General features: G+C 38.1%; 1 protein-coding gene across 6 annotated transcripts in view; it reads right to left on the reverse strand.

Annotated features, from left to right (window-relative positions):
• LRRC6 (leucine rich repeat containing 6) overlaps window positions 1-17,256 on the reverse strand; it is a 105,599-nt gene that overhangs the window by 35,423 nt on the left and 52,920 nt on the right. For all 6 annotated transcript variants that reach the window (XM_021942634.2, XM_021942633.2, XM_003903170.5 and 3 more), the window contains 2 exons: window positions 15,292-15,361; window positions 14,159-14,254 (listed from right to left, as the gene is read on the reverse strand). In XM_021942634.2, the coding sequence (XP_021798326.1) occupies window positions 14,159-14,254; window positions 15,292-15,361 (166 nt within the window). The remainder of the gene's footprint in view (window positions 1-14,158; window positions 14,255-15,291; window positions 15,362-17,256) is intronic.

Raw genomic sequence — 17,256 nt, forward strand, 5'->3', positions numbered from 1 at the left:
TGTATAAAAACCATTTCATACGAAAAGGTTTGGCTCTGTGTCCCCACCCAAATATCACCTGGAATTGTAATCCCCATGTGTCAAGGAGGGACCTGTAATCCCCCTGTGTGGAGGGAGGGAGGTGATTAGATCACGGGGGCGGTTTCCCCCAGGCTGTTCTCTTCATAGTGAGGGAGTTCTTAGGAGACCTGATGGTTTTATAAGGGGCTCGTCCCCCTTCACTTCCTTCACACGCTCTCAACTGCTGCCATGTAAGATGCGCCTGCTTCCCCTTCCACCATGACTGTGAGTTTCCTGAGGCCTCCCCCGCCATGCAGAACTGTGAGTCAATTAAATCTCTTTTCCTTATAAATTACCCAGTCTCAGGCAGTTCTTTAGAGCAGTGTGAGAACGGACTAACATAGGAAATTGGTACCAAGAATGGGGGTAGTTTCCCCATGACGTTCTTGCGATAATGAGTGAATTCTCATGAGGTCTGATGATTTGATAAATGGCAGTATTTCTGGATGTCTCACACACTCTCTCTCCTGCTGCTGTGGTCCAAGTTGGCTTCCCCTTCACCTTCCACCGTGATCTGGAGGTCTCCCCAGCTACATGGAACTGTGAGTCAATTAAACCTCTCTCCTTTATAAATTACCCAGTCTTGGGTATTTATTTATAGCAATGTGAAAACAGACTAATACAGATATAAACAGAGAGGGGGCAGAAATGCTTTTAACAAAAAAAGCACAGAAAACACAAAAGTCCTGCCGGTGGGAATAAGGTTCTAGAACCTTATTAGAACCTTCTGTATTCCAGAATCTTATTAGAACCTCCTGTGTTTCAGAACCTTATTAGAATCCTCTGTGTTCCAGAAAGAGAGAGAGAGAAAAAAAGCTGTGTCCAGAATATGAGAGGAGAAAAATGGAAGAAGGCACCACAAACATAGGCAGAAACTACCTTGTACACAGCCTTCTGGGCCACAACAAGAAGTCTGAATATATTTCAAGTGCTATGGAAAGTCATTGGTAGGTTTCAACAAGGGAATAAAGCTATTATTTGCAAGATGTACATTTTTTATTTTGCAAAATTTACTTCTTTAAAAAGTAAACAAATAGCAATCACTTTGAAATAATTATACCTGAGCACAGACAAAAGACTGAAAAGAAACAAAACAAAATGTTTATCCGGATAGTGGGACCATTGAGTTATTTTTTTTCTTTACATTTTGTTGTATTTCAACAGCAATAATTTCATAATAGGAAAGAAAAAATATTTTAAAACTCAACTGTAAACAAAAAAATAAATAAAAGGGCATTCTGGCTTCCCTATGGAGAAAGTATCAAAGAGTGGAAAGAACAGAGCAGGGCAAACCGTGAGAAGGCTGTCCAAGGTAGTCCAGTTGGGGGAGGACACTGGCTTGATGGGAGGTGATGGTGGGAGTGGTGCTAAGTAACTGAATTCAGGATATATTTTGGTAGTGATGCCTGCAAGATGTAGTTAAGGATGCCTCCTAATCATTGACTTGAACAACTGGGTATCAGTTGATGGCGCCATTTTCTGAGACAAGGAGGACTATTGGAGGAGCCGGTCTACACAAGGAAGTCATGGGTCCATTTGACCATTTTAAATTATTGAGGCTGGATATCAGCAAAATGGCAGGATAGGAAGTCCATCCTCACCATGCATTTATGTGGCCCGTCAATTGGCAGGTGCATACAAAATGTCATTGATTCTCAGGCCCATAATTTGCTAATATTTATATTATGAGGAAAATTTGTAAAGATGCAGTTACTGATATGTATATGTAAAATCAACACTGACAGTTACACAAGGCAGTTATATGGTCTTGAGTAACCAGAGGACAAATCTAACTATCAACTGATTCCTTCAAAATTATTTTCTACTTGGAAGGTCACTCTTCTGACAGTTCCCCATAGAAGATCGTTCACACATTGCAGTCTAAAACTGAAAATATTTTATTAAGTTAGGACAAACATTAAGACTGAGAATAACGTATAAAATGAAAAGAAAATTTTCTTTTACAATCTTGCTAGAGACAGTCTCTAAAGATGCTGAAGAGGGTTTTGCGCCTCAGGAACAAAATGACATCCTGAAGTCAACCCCTCTGTCTGACTGCAGGCTAAGTACCCAGGACCTGAGGCTTCTCCCACTCACAGTAGCGTTGTTCACAGTAGGTGATCAAGTGAACAAATAATCAGGCTGACTTGCCTAGGCTACTTTAGCCTCACTGCCTAGGAGAAAGCTTCAATATCAGAAACACTGGAATGAAACAAAGAGCAATACTCCCTCTCCTGTTGCCCCCTGTAAGGATCCAGAGTGATGGGGGCATCAGCCTGGTTCCCAGTCTCGAAGGGACTGTGGTGAGATCTGTCCGACGAGGGACAGCTGTGCAGGGGATTGCCACAGTCTATGGCTTCTCCCGGTTACCTTGAATTGTTGTCTGATATTATCTTATGTTTTCCTCCCCATTGCTGGCAATAAGAAGAATGACCTGTCACCCACCCCCCCTGGCCAATGGGAAAAAGGAACAAAGCCCATTTTAAGTGGCAACTTTGCAGTTCTGTAGAAGCTATGAAACCAAGTCACAGAAAGACAGTGTTTGGAGCCTTTGCAGTCAAGGACAGGGACATCACTTGACCAGTGGAGAGCTAGCCTTGGGTCACCTCTTATTTTATTTTTAAAATAACCGTATACAGATTCATGGAGATAAAGAATACAAGAAAGATGCAGTTGATGGGTCTGTATCAAAATGTGGCTGTTCCCCAGAGCCCACTGAGCACTGCCATTCTTGAGAGCACCACCTGCCCTATGTGTAGCCCTGAGGAGCCCTTCTCCCTCATACCTAGGAGCCTCACCTCACAACAGGAGGCCTGTGAGTTTCCAGTGCCCACAAAGCTGATTCCATTCTTGGATCAAGGTCAGCTGTGCAGGGAGCTCCTGGTGAGATCTGACTTACCTTCTGAGCAGCTAGGGCCTGACCTTCATCTGGTATCTACGGTATGTTTATTCTGACAAGAATGTATGAAGTTGACAGCAATAAATTTCATTATTTAAGTGACATTTGTTTATTTCACTTCCAGGAAACACAGAAAAAAGACAACCCCTTGGTCCAGGAGGAGGCTAGGCAAGGTTTTAGAGAAGCTGTCCACGATTTTGAAAAGAGGCTTCTCTATAACCTTGAAGAAAACAATTATCTGGAAATAATGTGTATTTCCTTGTCCCCCAGTTGACAACAAGCCGGGTAACTATGCAGGTGTCTTCCAATTAAAGTGGTATGAGGAATCATGGAAGAAAGGATACATTTCATTGTATCTACATTTGATCCTCAACAATTTTCTTAGTGGGGTTGGGAGGGAATTTCACAGGAGAATACAGACTGCAAAGATACTGATACTCATGAAATACCCTAAACTACTTCCTTATTTTAGAGTAGAAATACTGGGAACAAAATTTTAAAGGTGAAGCACTTTACTAGTTTAAGCTGCTAATGATCCAAAAGTAATCTGGCTGTAGATGAAAATTATGAGGCATTGTTTGTGTTCATTTGGAAACATACCCTATGATTTAAGGCAACATCAGAATTTCATTTCCTCTTCTGCAAAATGAGGATAATCACCCCTACTCCATAAGATGTTCAAAGTATTCAACACTGTGTGTGGCACATGGTAAATGTTCAACAAATAGTGGCTATGTCTTTGTGTTTATTATTAACTGGTATAAAGATAAAAGCGAGAGCCTAAATGGTGTGTCTAAGTATCACATTTATTAGAGGATTCTGAAAGAAAAGAACTAATGACCCCAATCTAGTGTTTTCTATGACATGACACATCTATTTATGACCTTGGGAAATTTATATAACGTCAGCAAGCCTCATTAAATAATCTGGATAATAAAAATCCCTAGGTTACAGGGTTATTGCAGAAAGTGAGTTGTTTAAATTGTTTATCACAGAGTATATACAATTTTTGCTAAATAGTCTTAACTGTAGATATATCTCCGAAGGTGGTAAAGTCTTTCAGGGCAGGGGCCAAGCCAATTTTATTTTTCTATTCATAAAAAGTATAGGATAGTATCTCCCAGACTGAAGGCATACAAAATGTTTTCAGTTTGTGCAGTGGGTATACATGTAAAAACCCTAAGTATAAATCCTGTAGTTAGCCATTATCTCTTTAAATATTATCTCTACTAATTCTTCCTTTATTCTCCATATGACACTAACTAAACTAAACATGTTAGACCTTCTCACTCTATTCTACATGTTCTTAGGGTCTGTGTTAATATTTTCTTTCTCTATGCTTCATTCTGAATCTTCTTACTTTCTAGTGTAGCAGTGCTCTCTTCAGTTATTTCTAATCTGCTGTTAAATCCACTCATTAAATTTTAAATGCATCATATTTCAATTCTAAAAAATTTTTTATTTCATTCATTTTCAAGTATGTTAAACCACTTTTGTATTTTCTGGTTCCTTATAAAACATTTCATGCTTGACGATTGCCTCCTAACATAATAAGCACCAACATCAATGCCACTATCACCCCACAACAGGGAGCGGCCATCAACCAAGGATCCTCAGGAGCTGGTGCACACATGTCCCAGTTCCATTGCCCCTTATGTAGGGTTGTGCTGAGGTATGTGTTTAGCACTGTCTCCTAGAGTTTTCCCACTAGGGAAGCTGGTTTAACAGAGAACTCTCTATTGGCCGCCTTCCCTTCCAGCATTCCCATACTTCCAAATAAACTATTCTACTACAATCCCTATGTAAATTTTTGCTTCTGAAAGACACCAAATTAAAACAGTGTTTTACAGTCTGTGTCTAACAATTTAATGCCTACAGCAACTGTGGGACCCTCAAGGTTGCCCTCAAGGAAGAAGAGCAACAACCTGCCATAATCAAATTCCAAAGCTAGACTGGGTTTCTACTGAATCCTACTCATGTCCCTGTGTGTATCTAGTTTATCTTTGCATGCTGGATACTTGATTTGAAATATATATATATACACACACACACACACACACACACACAGCACACATACATACATATGCGTGTATGTTTATAATATATACAATTTGAACCTGCCTCTTCTAGAAAGGATTTTCACTGGGTTTTGCCAGGCATGTGTGGGTGTTACTTATCTGAGACAACCTTCACTCAAGCTCAAGTCCAAGTTAGATAGTGTGAAGACAGGCTGTGAGAACTTCTGATGATTGGTTTATATCTTACTCACCTTACTCAGAGGTGACGGTCCTTCAGAATCACATCCCAAAGTGAGAGCGATTTATCAGAGTCCCCTTTTTGGCAGGCTCTGGACTTTAGCTGTTTTCTTCCCACCCATGTGGTCACTGAAGGATTCTTTTTGTTCAGAGGACAGTGGCTATTCACTATCTTTGTAGGTATTTGTACTATTAAGATGTTTTTAAAATATTTAGTCCCTCTTCCTAAGTTCTCAGTGTGATTGCTGTTCCTTATGACTTAGTTGGCCATTAGCAGATGACAGAGCTCCAGAGGTGTTATGAGAGAAGATGGTAGTATGTAGGAAGGAGTACAAATAGAGAAGAACAGAGGTCTCAGAATTGAACTATTGCACACACCGACTTGCAGAAGCCTAGGTATAAGAAACAACCAGCAATGAAGCACCTGGTGGCAAGGGACTCCAGTGGACAGAAATATCTTGTGGTAGAGTGAAAGCCGTGTATTGAAACCCAAGTGAGCAAGGGTTTAAAAATGGAGAACTGCATAAGGCGTAAAAAGCCTACTAAAAGGTTAAATACCAGGAGGACCCAGGGATGATCACTAGGTTTAGTAATCTGGAGGTTATTGGAGACATCAAAGAGAGATGTTTTAGTGGAAGGGGTGGGGAGGAGATAATGCCTAATTGGAGTTGATTTGACAGATAATGAGAAAAGATTTGAAACAGCAAATAGAGGCGTCTTTTTTAAAAGTTTTGCAATAAAGTGGACCAGGGCAATAAACAGAGGGGGATGTTTTTATTTTGTTCTGTCTTTGTTAAGAGGGGAGACCTTTCAGAATGTTTTCTAATGTAAGATTCAGAGGTGACATTCAAAGGAAAAGTATAGAAAGCAGAGAACTGCCAAAGGCGGGGGCGGGGTGGGGAGTCTTTTAAAAGCAAGTGGAAATAGGATCCAACACATCTAGAGGGATTGCATACACCACAGAGAGTTCATTCATAGAATTAGGAAGGAAGGAAGGCCAGGTTGCACAAGGGGATATAAATGCAGGTAGGTTGGTAGCCATCATGGTTGAAGTTTGTGGAAATTATCTTCTGAGGCTTCCACTTTTTTCAGTTAGAAATTTCAGGAATGAACTTCAGTTGGAAGTTTTATAAATGAGCTAAGAATGAGAAATAAAAGAGCAGAAGTATGGATGAAACAAGAAAAACCTAGCAAGATGCCCAGGCAACCCTATAGACCCACTTGACAATCAGAGAATAAAAGTGCATTTGTGTTGAGTATATCACAGGTATATTTGAGCAGAGAAAAAGTGCTGTGGAACATGTGCAACTAAGAAGGAGGAGGCTGGTTTGAGATTGTGTTTTTTAGAAGTATGGTCTGCATTATTGACCTTAATATGTGACCTTCACTTCTTGTGCTCAGGACAAACAGAATTAAGCAAGATATTCACCAACTGAAGTGGTAAATATATTTTGCTGTTCAGTTCACATGGCAACTTCCTTAATCTCAGTTAATTATTCTGAAGAAACACCCGAAGGAAATCATGCAGCATATTCTTGGAGTGTTCCTGTAACTTGTCATTTAAGAATTGAGATGGCAGTTTAATTTAATGACTTGATGCGAGTGAACAAGCCTCTCAGTGCATGCAAAATTCCAGTTAAATCTTAAGTTGGACTGTGGTAAAATCATATGCTAGATATCCTCAGGACGATGATGAAAAGATTATGTACATAGAACTTAGTTTGATTACACATTTTAAAGAACTTGGATGAAGGCCAGACATAAACTCTTAGAAAATGTGATGGGGAATAACCCCAACCAAAATAGAAACTAAAATCATACATGTAATATCTATAAATAAACTTAGGACATGTGTAGCAACTATAAAGAGAAAACTACCAATAAAGAAAATCTTCTAATGGACATATAATAAGAGTAATAATGGAGAAACACATTATTGAATATCCAGTTTTGATAATGTAAATACATCAATTCATTCCTATTACAATCTATAAATTCAATGCAATCTTAATAATTATAAAATATTAGCTAGTAGCAATTGATATTATTTAATAATATGCATTACTAGCAATGAATAATATTAACAGTAAACATTAATGTAGTGTGTATTATGTCCCAAGCGCTGTCCTAGGTACTTTATTTATATTCATTTGTATAATTCTCAAAACAACCTTTTGAGGCCTCAATTACTACTGACATCATTTTATGAATGAGGAATCTGAGGCACAGAGAGATGAATAATTTGCTAGGGTCACACAGTTGCTGAGTGAAATATCAGAATTTAATTCAGGTTCTCTGGCTCCAGAGCCCATTCCCTTAATCATTTCTTCCCACTGCCTCTAAATCCATGGCAATAAAAATTCCAACAGCCTTTTCAGAGGCGGAATTTGAGAAACTCATTTTAAAGTTAATCCGGAATAATACGTGCGGAAAAACAATGAGGAAATAGTTGAGAGGGAGAGTAGTTTAGGGGAGATGCAAGTTCTAAATATTAAAATGTATTTTAAAGATACATTTAAGGTATTCACTCATTCAACAAAAATTTACTGAAGACCTACTCTTTGCCAGGCTCTGTTCTAGGTGCCATTGACAAGGACAGACAACACTCCCTGTTCTCATAAAGCTTAAGTTCTTGTTGGGGAAAACAGAAAAAGAAATAAACAATTAAATATTTAGACTGTACAGCAGGAACAGGAGATTTAGAATACAGCAGGAATAGGGATACAGAATGCTGAGACTGGGAGGAGATGTTTTATAAATATGGGTATCATGAAGGGCCTCAGTGATATAGTGACACTTGAGCAGCAACCTGAAGGAGATCAGAAAGCAAATTATGAGGACATCTGGGGGCAGGACATTCCAGCAGAAAGAACAGCAAGTGCAAGAGTCCTGAAGTAGAAAGATGCTTGTCATGTTTGTGAAATAGCAAGGAAGCCAATGTGGCTGCAATGACTAGGAAGAAAGCGGTAGAAGATGATGTCAGGTAGATAATGGGGTGGGGGGACAGGTTATCAGGGGACTCTGCCTTTAACTCTGAATAAAATGGGAAGAGTGACTTGGTCTGACTTACATATATAGTCATGTGTCACATAATGGCATTTCCAATGACAATGGACCACATATACAGTGGTGGTCCCATAAGTTTACAATGGATCTGAAAAATTCCTATTGCCTACTAACACTGTAACTATCTTAATGTAGTAGAACAATGAATTACTCACATGTTTGCGGTGATCCTGGCGTAAACAAACCTATTGCACTGCCAGTCATATAAAAGTATAGCATATACAATTATGTACAGTACATAATACTTGATAGTGATGATAAATGACTATGTTACTGGTTTATATGTTTAATTGTGCTATACTTCTTATCATTATATTAGAGTGTGCTCCCTCTACTTACATTTAAAAAAATAATGTTGTCACTGAAGACCTTACCGTGGGAAAAGATGTGGAGGCAGAAGACAGAGAGACTCGTGATCCTGACCCTATGTAGGCCTAGGCTAATGTGTGTGTTTGAGTCTTTGACAAAAAATTTTAAAAAGTAAACAAAATATTAAACAATTTTTATTTTTTGAGACAGGGTCTTGCTCTGTTATCAAGGCTGGAGTGCGGTGGTGTACTCGGTGCAGCCTCGATGTAGCCTCTGGACTTCCTAGGCTCAATGTAGCCTCTACCTCCCAGGTTCAAGCCATCCTTCTGCCTTAGCCTCCTGAGTAGCTGGGACTAGAGGCATGAGTCACATGCCTGGCTGATTTTTATTTTCATTTTTGTACAAATTGGGCTTCACTATGTTGCCCAGGCTGGTCTCAAGCTCCTGGGCTCCTGCCCCAACCTTCCAAAGTGCTGGGATTACAGGCATGAGCCATTGCATCTGGCCAAAAATGTTTAGAAATAGGAAAAAGCATATAGAATATGAGTATAAAGAAAGGAAATGTTTTTGTACAGCTGTATAATGTATTTGTGTTTCAAGCTAAATGTTATCATAAGAGTCAAAACTTAGGAAAAAAATTACAAAGCTTATGAAGTAAAAATGTTACAGTAAGCTAATTTATTGTTGAAGAAAGAAACCTTTTAAAAAGTAAATTTAGTGTATCCTAAGGGTACACTGTTTATGAAGCCACAGTAGTGTATAGTCATCCTGGACCTTCCCATTCACTCACCACTCACTTGCTGACTCACCCAGAGCAACTTCCAGTCCTGCAGGCTCCATTCCTGGTAAGTGCTCTATGCAGGTGTACCATTTTTTATGATTCCCTCATTGCTGGATGCTATCTTTATGAGATGGCCAGAGTACACCTCTTCTACTAATTCACTTGCCACTTCTAGCCTAGACAGTCACCCTTGTTAAAACGGTAGAGGAAGTACAGTTACAACTGACTTTCTGGGAAATGTGATACCCACAAGGTAAGATATAAAGATGGCAAATGGAGACAAAAGTCCTGGCCATACACTAGGGACTATGATATTTGCATATTACAGCAATCTGTAGTATGCCATCGACCCAGGGGTGAGTGTTGGGAAGCATCTGGGATTGCAGAGCTAGCACAAAGTGAAACCTCCTGGAACAAGGGGCTGAGCTGGGAACCTCCACTGACATGGTAGCAACACAAAACATAGCCATGACCCACGTGACAGGGGAAAGACAGACTCATGAAATTTGCCTAGTGGTCACTACCCAGAGTGTATAGACCCAGCCTCATTTAGGAGCAAGAAAAGAGAAAAATATTAATTTGACATCATGAAAAAATGCTGAATGAAGCATTCATATATATGAAATATCATATATAATATGAAATATCATAGAGACTTGTGGATTCAATGACAAATGTTGTGTCCCTAGAAAATGTATACAAAGATTATCATTGAATTCACATGATAGAACCATCCCATGCATAGGCAAAACAAGGTCCGCCCTTCACAGTATTCTTTACAAATGCTGACACAAAGAGGGAACTACTCAACATCAAATCTAGTATTTTAAAAATTGATTTAGAGTATCCAAATATTAAAAAGTATTAAAGACTATTCTAGAACTATTAAATATCACTTAACATGTTGACAATACAATACTGTGAATGAATTGAAATTGTACCTAAGTGTCTATGTGATCCTGTTTTTTTTTTTTAGGTGAACAAGTGTATTTTTTTTTTTATTATTTAAACCACTTTGAGTAAGGGGTTTCTGTTACTTGAAGCCAAAGGCATTCCAATTATACAGTGTTCTTTTTTTCAAGCTGGTAAATTTTATGTTACATGTTTTATTTTATTTTTTTTTATTTCCATAGGTTTTTGGGGAACAGATGGTATTTGGTTACATGAGTAACTTCTTGAGCAGTGATTTGTGAGATGATGGTGCACCCATCACCCGAGCAATATATACTGAACCTAATTTGTATTATTTGATCCCTCATCCTCTTCCCACCCTTTCCCCCTAGTCCCCAAAGGCCACTGTATCCTTCTTATGCCTTTGCATCCTCATAGCTCCCACTTAATGAATGAGAACATACGATGTTTACTTTTCCATTCCTGAGTTACTTCACTTAGAATAATAGTCTCCAATCCCATCCAGGCTGCTACAAATGCCATTAATTCAATTCATTACTACTTATGGCTGAGTAGTATTCCACCCAGTAGTGGGATTGTAGGATCAAATGGTAGTTCTACTTTTAGCTCTTTAAGGCATCTCCACACTGTTTTCCACAGTGGTTATACTAGTTAACATTCCCACCAGCAGTGTAGAAGTATTCTTGCTCTTTTTCATGGCATCCATACCAATGTCTATTTTTAAAATATTTTTGATAATGGCCATTCTTGTGGGAATAAGGTGGTATCACATTGTGGTTTTGATTTGCATTTCCCTGATCATTAGTGATGTTGTGAATTTTTCATGTTTGTTGGCAATCTGTTATCTTCTTTTGAGAAGTGTCTATTCATGTCCTTAGCCCACTTTTTCATGGGATTGTTTGCTTTTTTCTTGCTAATTTCTTTAAGTTCTTTGTAGACTCTGGATATTAGTCCTCTGTTGGATGCATAGATTGTGAAGTTTTTTTTAAAGAATAGATGTTACTGTGTATATTTATGGTATACAACATGATGTTATGGGATACACATAGATAGTAATAAAAAGGCTACTATACTGAAGTAAATTAAAATATCCATCATCTCTCAGAGCTACTCATCATTTTTTCTTTTTGTGGCAAGAGTGAGCAGCTAAACTTACTCATTTAGCATGAATCCCAAATACAGTACAATTTTACTACCCATAATTATCATCTTGTACATTCCATCTCTAGACTTGTTCATCCTCCATACCTGCTAATTTGTACCCTCTGACCTTCCCATTTACTTCCTCCATCCACCATCCCCCTCATCACTGGTAACCACTGTTTGTTCTCTATCTCTGTACATTTGAATTTATTTTTAATATTCCATATATAAAGGACATCATGCAATATTTCTCTTTCTGTGTCTAGCTTAATTCACTTGGCATAATATCCAGGTTCATTCATGTTGTGGCAAATAGCAAAATCTCACTCTCTTTAGGGCTGAATGATATTTTAGCATATTAAACAGTGACACACACACACACATCACAGTTTCTTCATCAATTTGTCGATGATGGACAAAGGTTGATTCTTACAGTATGTTTCATAACTCCAAGAATTTCCCTCAGTAATTATAATGCAGGTCAGACTCACACAATTCCACAGTAAGTTTATAAGTCTAGACTAACACAGAATAGCTCCATGGATTAAACTTTGGTACTTAAAATGTTTCAATCAATAATAATTAGAAAGATGTTAATTTTAAGAAATATACATTTTAATATTAAGTATACATGAAATTAGAATTTTTTTTAACTTTCGGTGGTTTATAAGATCTGTTGTTTGAGCTTCAAAGTCCTTGCAAATAACTACTTATGGATGAAAAAGATGATTAATTTTCAGCAAGAAATTATTCCCCAAAGTTTGTTTTTACTATCTACCTTTTAAAAGGAATAATGATAGAAGACGATGAACTTCTACATCAATATTACTTTAACATAGTAGTCGAAAATCTTAAAAAATATATCCCTCAAGGGAAAATATTATTCCTAATTTATTAATGAGGAAAATAGAACTATTCCTAGTCCATATATATAAAAATTATTTCATCTCCAATCAAGCACTTCTAAAATGCTTTTTCCTCAATAAGCCATTTATTATTTTCATGTGTTTTTGATGTGAAAAATTTAGACAGATAAAAAACAAAAAGGAAAAGGGGAAAAGAATGCTGCAGTTGTTTAAGACTCATAAACAGTGACAGTAGAGCTTTTCTCAGCAATTGCCTGGCACCCTGCAAAAGACACACAGATCATCTGTCTTGATTTCCCTTTAGGAATTAGCAGTCTCTATTTAATGTCTGGTTTTCCAGTTAGAAGTTTCACACAGACACAAAAACAACAGGCTGCTAATCACAGTGTTATATAAATGTCTATATCAAAGTACTGAGGTAATTAACTTATCTGTTAGATTTCCCTATAGAATATTCTGGTTACTATAGAAGCATTTCTTTAATTTGTTTTAGTCATCAAGGACAATACAATTCTCACAGTTGTGTTTGTTATTTTATTACTTGACAACAAATTGTATTTGCTATTTTATTGCCTCTGAGTAAAAATACATAATTGATTACCTATAATGAATCCGTTGGAAATCGGCTACAGGAAAATGCAGGATTATTAAATTATTACAGAAAATCTTTTTGGTTAATCAAGTTTGTACTCTTCATAGCTGACATTCCCTCATTCTCCTCTTTTTCCTCATCAGCAGAACCCAATTTTGACTGTTTTACTACCCTTCTCCTTTGAAATCTAAATGTCTTGGGCAAAGTTGACCCTGCCCCTAACTTATGGGATGAGGTATGATTAATAGAAACCAATCAAAATACTCCTTGGTGTCTGTGGGGAACTGGTTCCAGGACATCCCTTGGACACCAAATCTTCAGATGCTCAAGTCTCCAATAAAAAATGGCATAGTATTTGTATATAACCCACACACATCTGTACATCCTAAACCACCTCTAGATTACTTATAACACCTAGTACAATGTAAATGTTATGTAAGTAGTTATTATACTGCATTGTCTTGGGAATCAAGGAAAAAAAAAAAGCCTGTACATGTTCAGTACAGACACACTTCTTTTCCTGAATATTTTTGATTCCTGGTTGGTTGAATCCATGGATGCTGAACCCATGGAAGTCTATTGTACTACCATCTTTTTGGCCAGAGATTGGTTCAGGATTATGCTAATCAAGATGTGGTGGGCTCTTCAGCTAAACTGACCTAATGAGTCCAGGGGAACTTCTGTTTCATTGTGATGGGAGAGATTCTCTGTGTTTCTTTCTCTGATCCTCTGTCTTTTTATCTCATGCAAGATAGGAACAAGAAAGTATGCTGCCCAAGTCACTGCTAGTGCACATCTTATGGAAGAAAACCAGTCTGAGGACAGAGTTGACATATCAGAAAGATCCTGACCCAGTGTGCCTGGCTCCCCTACCCCCCACCTTCTCCTATCTTGTTACAAGAAATGAACCATTTATTTATGATAAAAGCCAGTTTTATTCGGGGTTTCTGCAGCTTACACAGGAAATATCCCAACTCATTCGTATGGCTTCTAATAACAAATCCAAGTTCTTTCTATGGACAAATTAATTTTTTTAAGTTTAATTTCCTTAAGTTCTTTCAGGAAAGGATAAACCACCTTAGGCCCTAAACACACCCCAGTCTGAGTTATTTGTTCTCATAGACCTTTGTTCTCCTACCTCAGCTGCTATGAGATTTCCTGGTGCTCCTAACTAAAATGTACTTTAATCAGAAGTCATCATTAGTCCTGACAGGTCAAGTTCCTTCAAGAACCCTCATATCCAGACTTGAAATTGGCCCAAATGACATGACCTACCTTGGGCATGCAGATGACCAAATGACCTGTTGTCTGAGATCTTTTAGCAGAACTACTATCGGGTTTCACTTCTGCAGGAAGGACAAGCTGAAATGGCTGAAAATAAGTAGAAAGTATCATTGAGAGCAAGGACGTTACATGAGAGGGTGACTACAAGGGGCATTTTCATTACAAATTCAAGATACACCCTTCAATTAAGAAATGTGCTTAAACTTATTAAAAATATTTATATGAGCTGTGCTTTCTGTGCACGAACTATTTTACCTATTTTAACAAACAGTCTAAAGAACAGCTGTCAATCACAAACAATGAAGTGCTTATGGGTTCAGTTATGACTAAAAAGCAATTTATAGAGAAAGCCTTGTAAAAAAAAATCAACGTATTTCCATTTAAAAATCTTTCAGCTAATCTTCAAGCCCATAGTAGCCTAAATTAGCAAAAATTGGTATTTTAGAAATTATAAAATTATAGTTGTTATGAATGAAATCACTGACAATTTAGAATGGCTGTACTATTTAATTTCATGCATAGGCTCCCACACATATGATTATGTTATTAGTTTTGAAAAAAGTATAACACAATAGACACAGGTTTAAAATATTAATGATATCCAACTACATATAGTCAGCAGCCATTCCCACCATATACCACTGCCATATATAAAACCATGTGCTAAAAAAATAGCACTCTGTTTGGTTCCCCTTTTTCTATTTAGTTTTGTTTTATTATATTTATTTATTTATTTATTTTTGAGTCAGAATCTCACTCTAGTAGCCCAGACTGGAGTGCAATGGGGTGATCTTGACTCACTGCAACCTCCGCCTCCCAGGTTCAAGCAATTATCCTGCTTCAGTCTCCCGAGGAGCCGGGATTATGGGCATGAGCCACCATGCCTGGCTAATTTTGTAGTTTTAGTAGAGATGGGGTTTCACCAGGTTGGCCAGACTGGTCTCCAGCTCCTGATCTCAGGTGATCCACCTGCCTCGGCCTCCCAAAGTGCTCGGATCACAGGCATGAGTCACTGCGCCTGGGCCCATTTTCTATTTTAATAATACTTTTAAAAAAGTGAGGCACCACAGCTTAGTTCAAAGCTTAGCTTTTGAAATTGTAATAGTCTACAGGGTTCTACTTACCTTTCCCTTGATCATTACTCGCACGTAAGTTGGTTGCACATCAACATTGATTAAAGAGGTATCCATATACCTTCAAAATTAAACACAGAGTATCTTATAATTTAAAAAATATATCAAGTTTGAAGAAGTGCAAATACAAATTCACACTTACAGGACGATTTTAAATGAAGGACGTTTAAAATATCCATGCTAAACGGGTCTTTAAAAAATTAGTTTTAAATTAATCCCCAGACCAAAGGAAATTCAATGTATCAGCAATTTCATTTTTAGACCCACAAGTACACTTGGCATTGATTGCCCCTAACCCAAAAATATCTGAGGTCTGAAACACCAGAGGTTTGCAAAAAACAGCTTGCCATGCTCTTTCACAAATATTTTATTTTAAGCCCCTAAGACTTGAATAGCCAGGAATGCTGATTCTACTCTGCTTGAGGCCTGCAACCACCAGCTCCTGCTTCCTCGGCGGCTCTGGATCCCCTGCAGCTGTTCTGCAGCTGCCCTGATACTATCTCTCCTGGAAGACTAGCTTGCTTCTCCCCTCAAAGGCACATCCTGCTGAATAAGCAAACCCTTCTGTTTATGGCAGTGACCTCAAGATCAGGTGGCAATTATTCTCCTCCACTCATGAGCAAATCAAAGATTTAGATTTCATATTGCTCATTAAAATCAGAAGCTTAGCCAAATAATTACATTCACATACTTCAAAATACTAATTGTGAACATTAGAAAATACAGAGCTGCTTTAAAAATCACAAATGTTAAGGCAGGTAAGCTAATACAAGGGTTATAGGCATAGGTTTGGAGTCACACAGGCTTGTGGGGAACTGGCTCCACCTCTTCCTGCTTTATTACCTGGGACCACATTCCTTAACCTCTCTAGGTCTCAGTTTCCTCTTCTGTAAAATGGGGATACTACTAGCATCTAGCCCTAAGATTGTTAGGAAGGAACATGTATAGTGCCCAATACATAGCTAGAGTTAATCAAGTATTATTATACAGCATTTAAAAACAATTTTTATAATAATAATAGAGATGAGGTTCTCTACAGCTTCACATGTGATATCTACACTTTAATGGATTGTGTAGTATTTTCCATGCTTAGACCCCCTAAAATGTTCATCTATCTTTACCTACATGGCCTTTCTCTGCTAGAAACAATTGTCTGACAGTTCTTTGCAGAACAAGCTACTTCTTATCTTTCAATTATTATTGCTCATGTCTCCCCCTTTCCCTGACCACTCCCCACACACCATTATTCCCATCCCTGAACACTGTCCCTTTCCTTGACAGCAGGCTTCTTCCTTTGTAACTCATCAGATGCTTATTTATTGTCGGTCCTCCTCCCCTACAGGGCTCTAAGTGATAGGAGATCATGACTGGATTTAGAATATGCCAGTTACAGTCTCCCCATGCCTGGCACATAGTAGGTATTCTATAGATGCTTGTTGAATAAAAGCAGGAAGCAGGTGTGAATGAATGAATTTAACTTTCAAGTGTACACCCATGTGCCCATAAACACAACCAGGAATTATAGCATAATTCATTTAGACAGAATCATGAGAATGAAAGAGTTTTACTACATAGACTGGAGAAATATTACCACCCCTTAAAATGCACATGCATGGGAATGAGGAATGTTTCCATTTGAGAACTGAACAGGAAGCAGCCAACAGAGCTGAAAAAGAAAGGGTTATATATTCATTAAACTCCAGGCATAGGGCCTAAAAATGGAAAGGACTTACTAGAATGAAACAGTGATTTGTCTGTCAAACAGTAGAAACTGCAGCTTGGGAAGCTGGAAGAGCAGAGGATATGAAGCTAGCTGGAGAAGAGCTGGGATCTTTGTAAAGGCAGATGACCTGGCAGCAAGCAGGCAGAAGAACTGACAGGAATTCTGTGAAGAGGCATACAGCTGATTGGAGAGAGCTTGGTGTGGAGAGGAAGGGACCACACTAAGGCTAGCCC

This window comes from Papio anubis, chromosome 8 (assembly GCF_008728515.1).
Source record: "Papio anubis isolate 15944 chromosome 8, Panubis1.0, whole genome shotgun sequence".
NCBI classification, from domain to species: domain Eukaryota; kingdom Metazoa; phylum Chordata; class Mammalia; order Primates; family Cercopithecidae; genus Papio; species Papio anubis.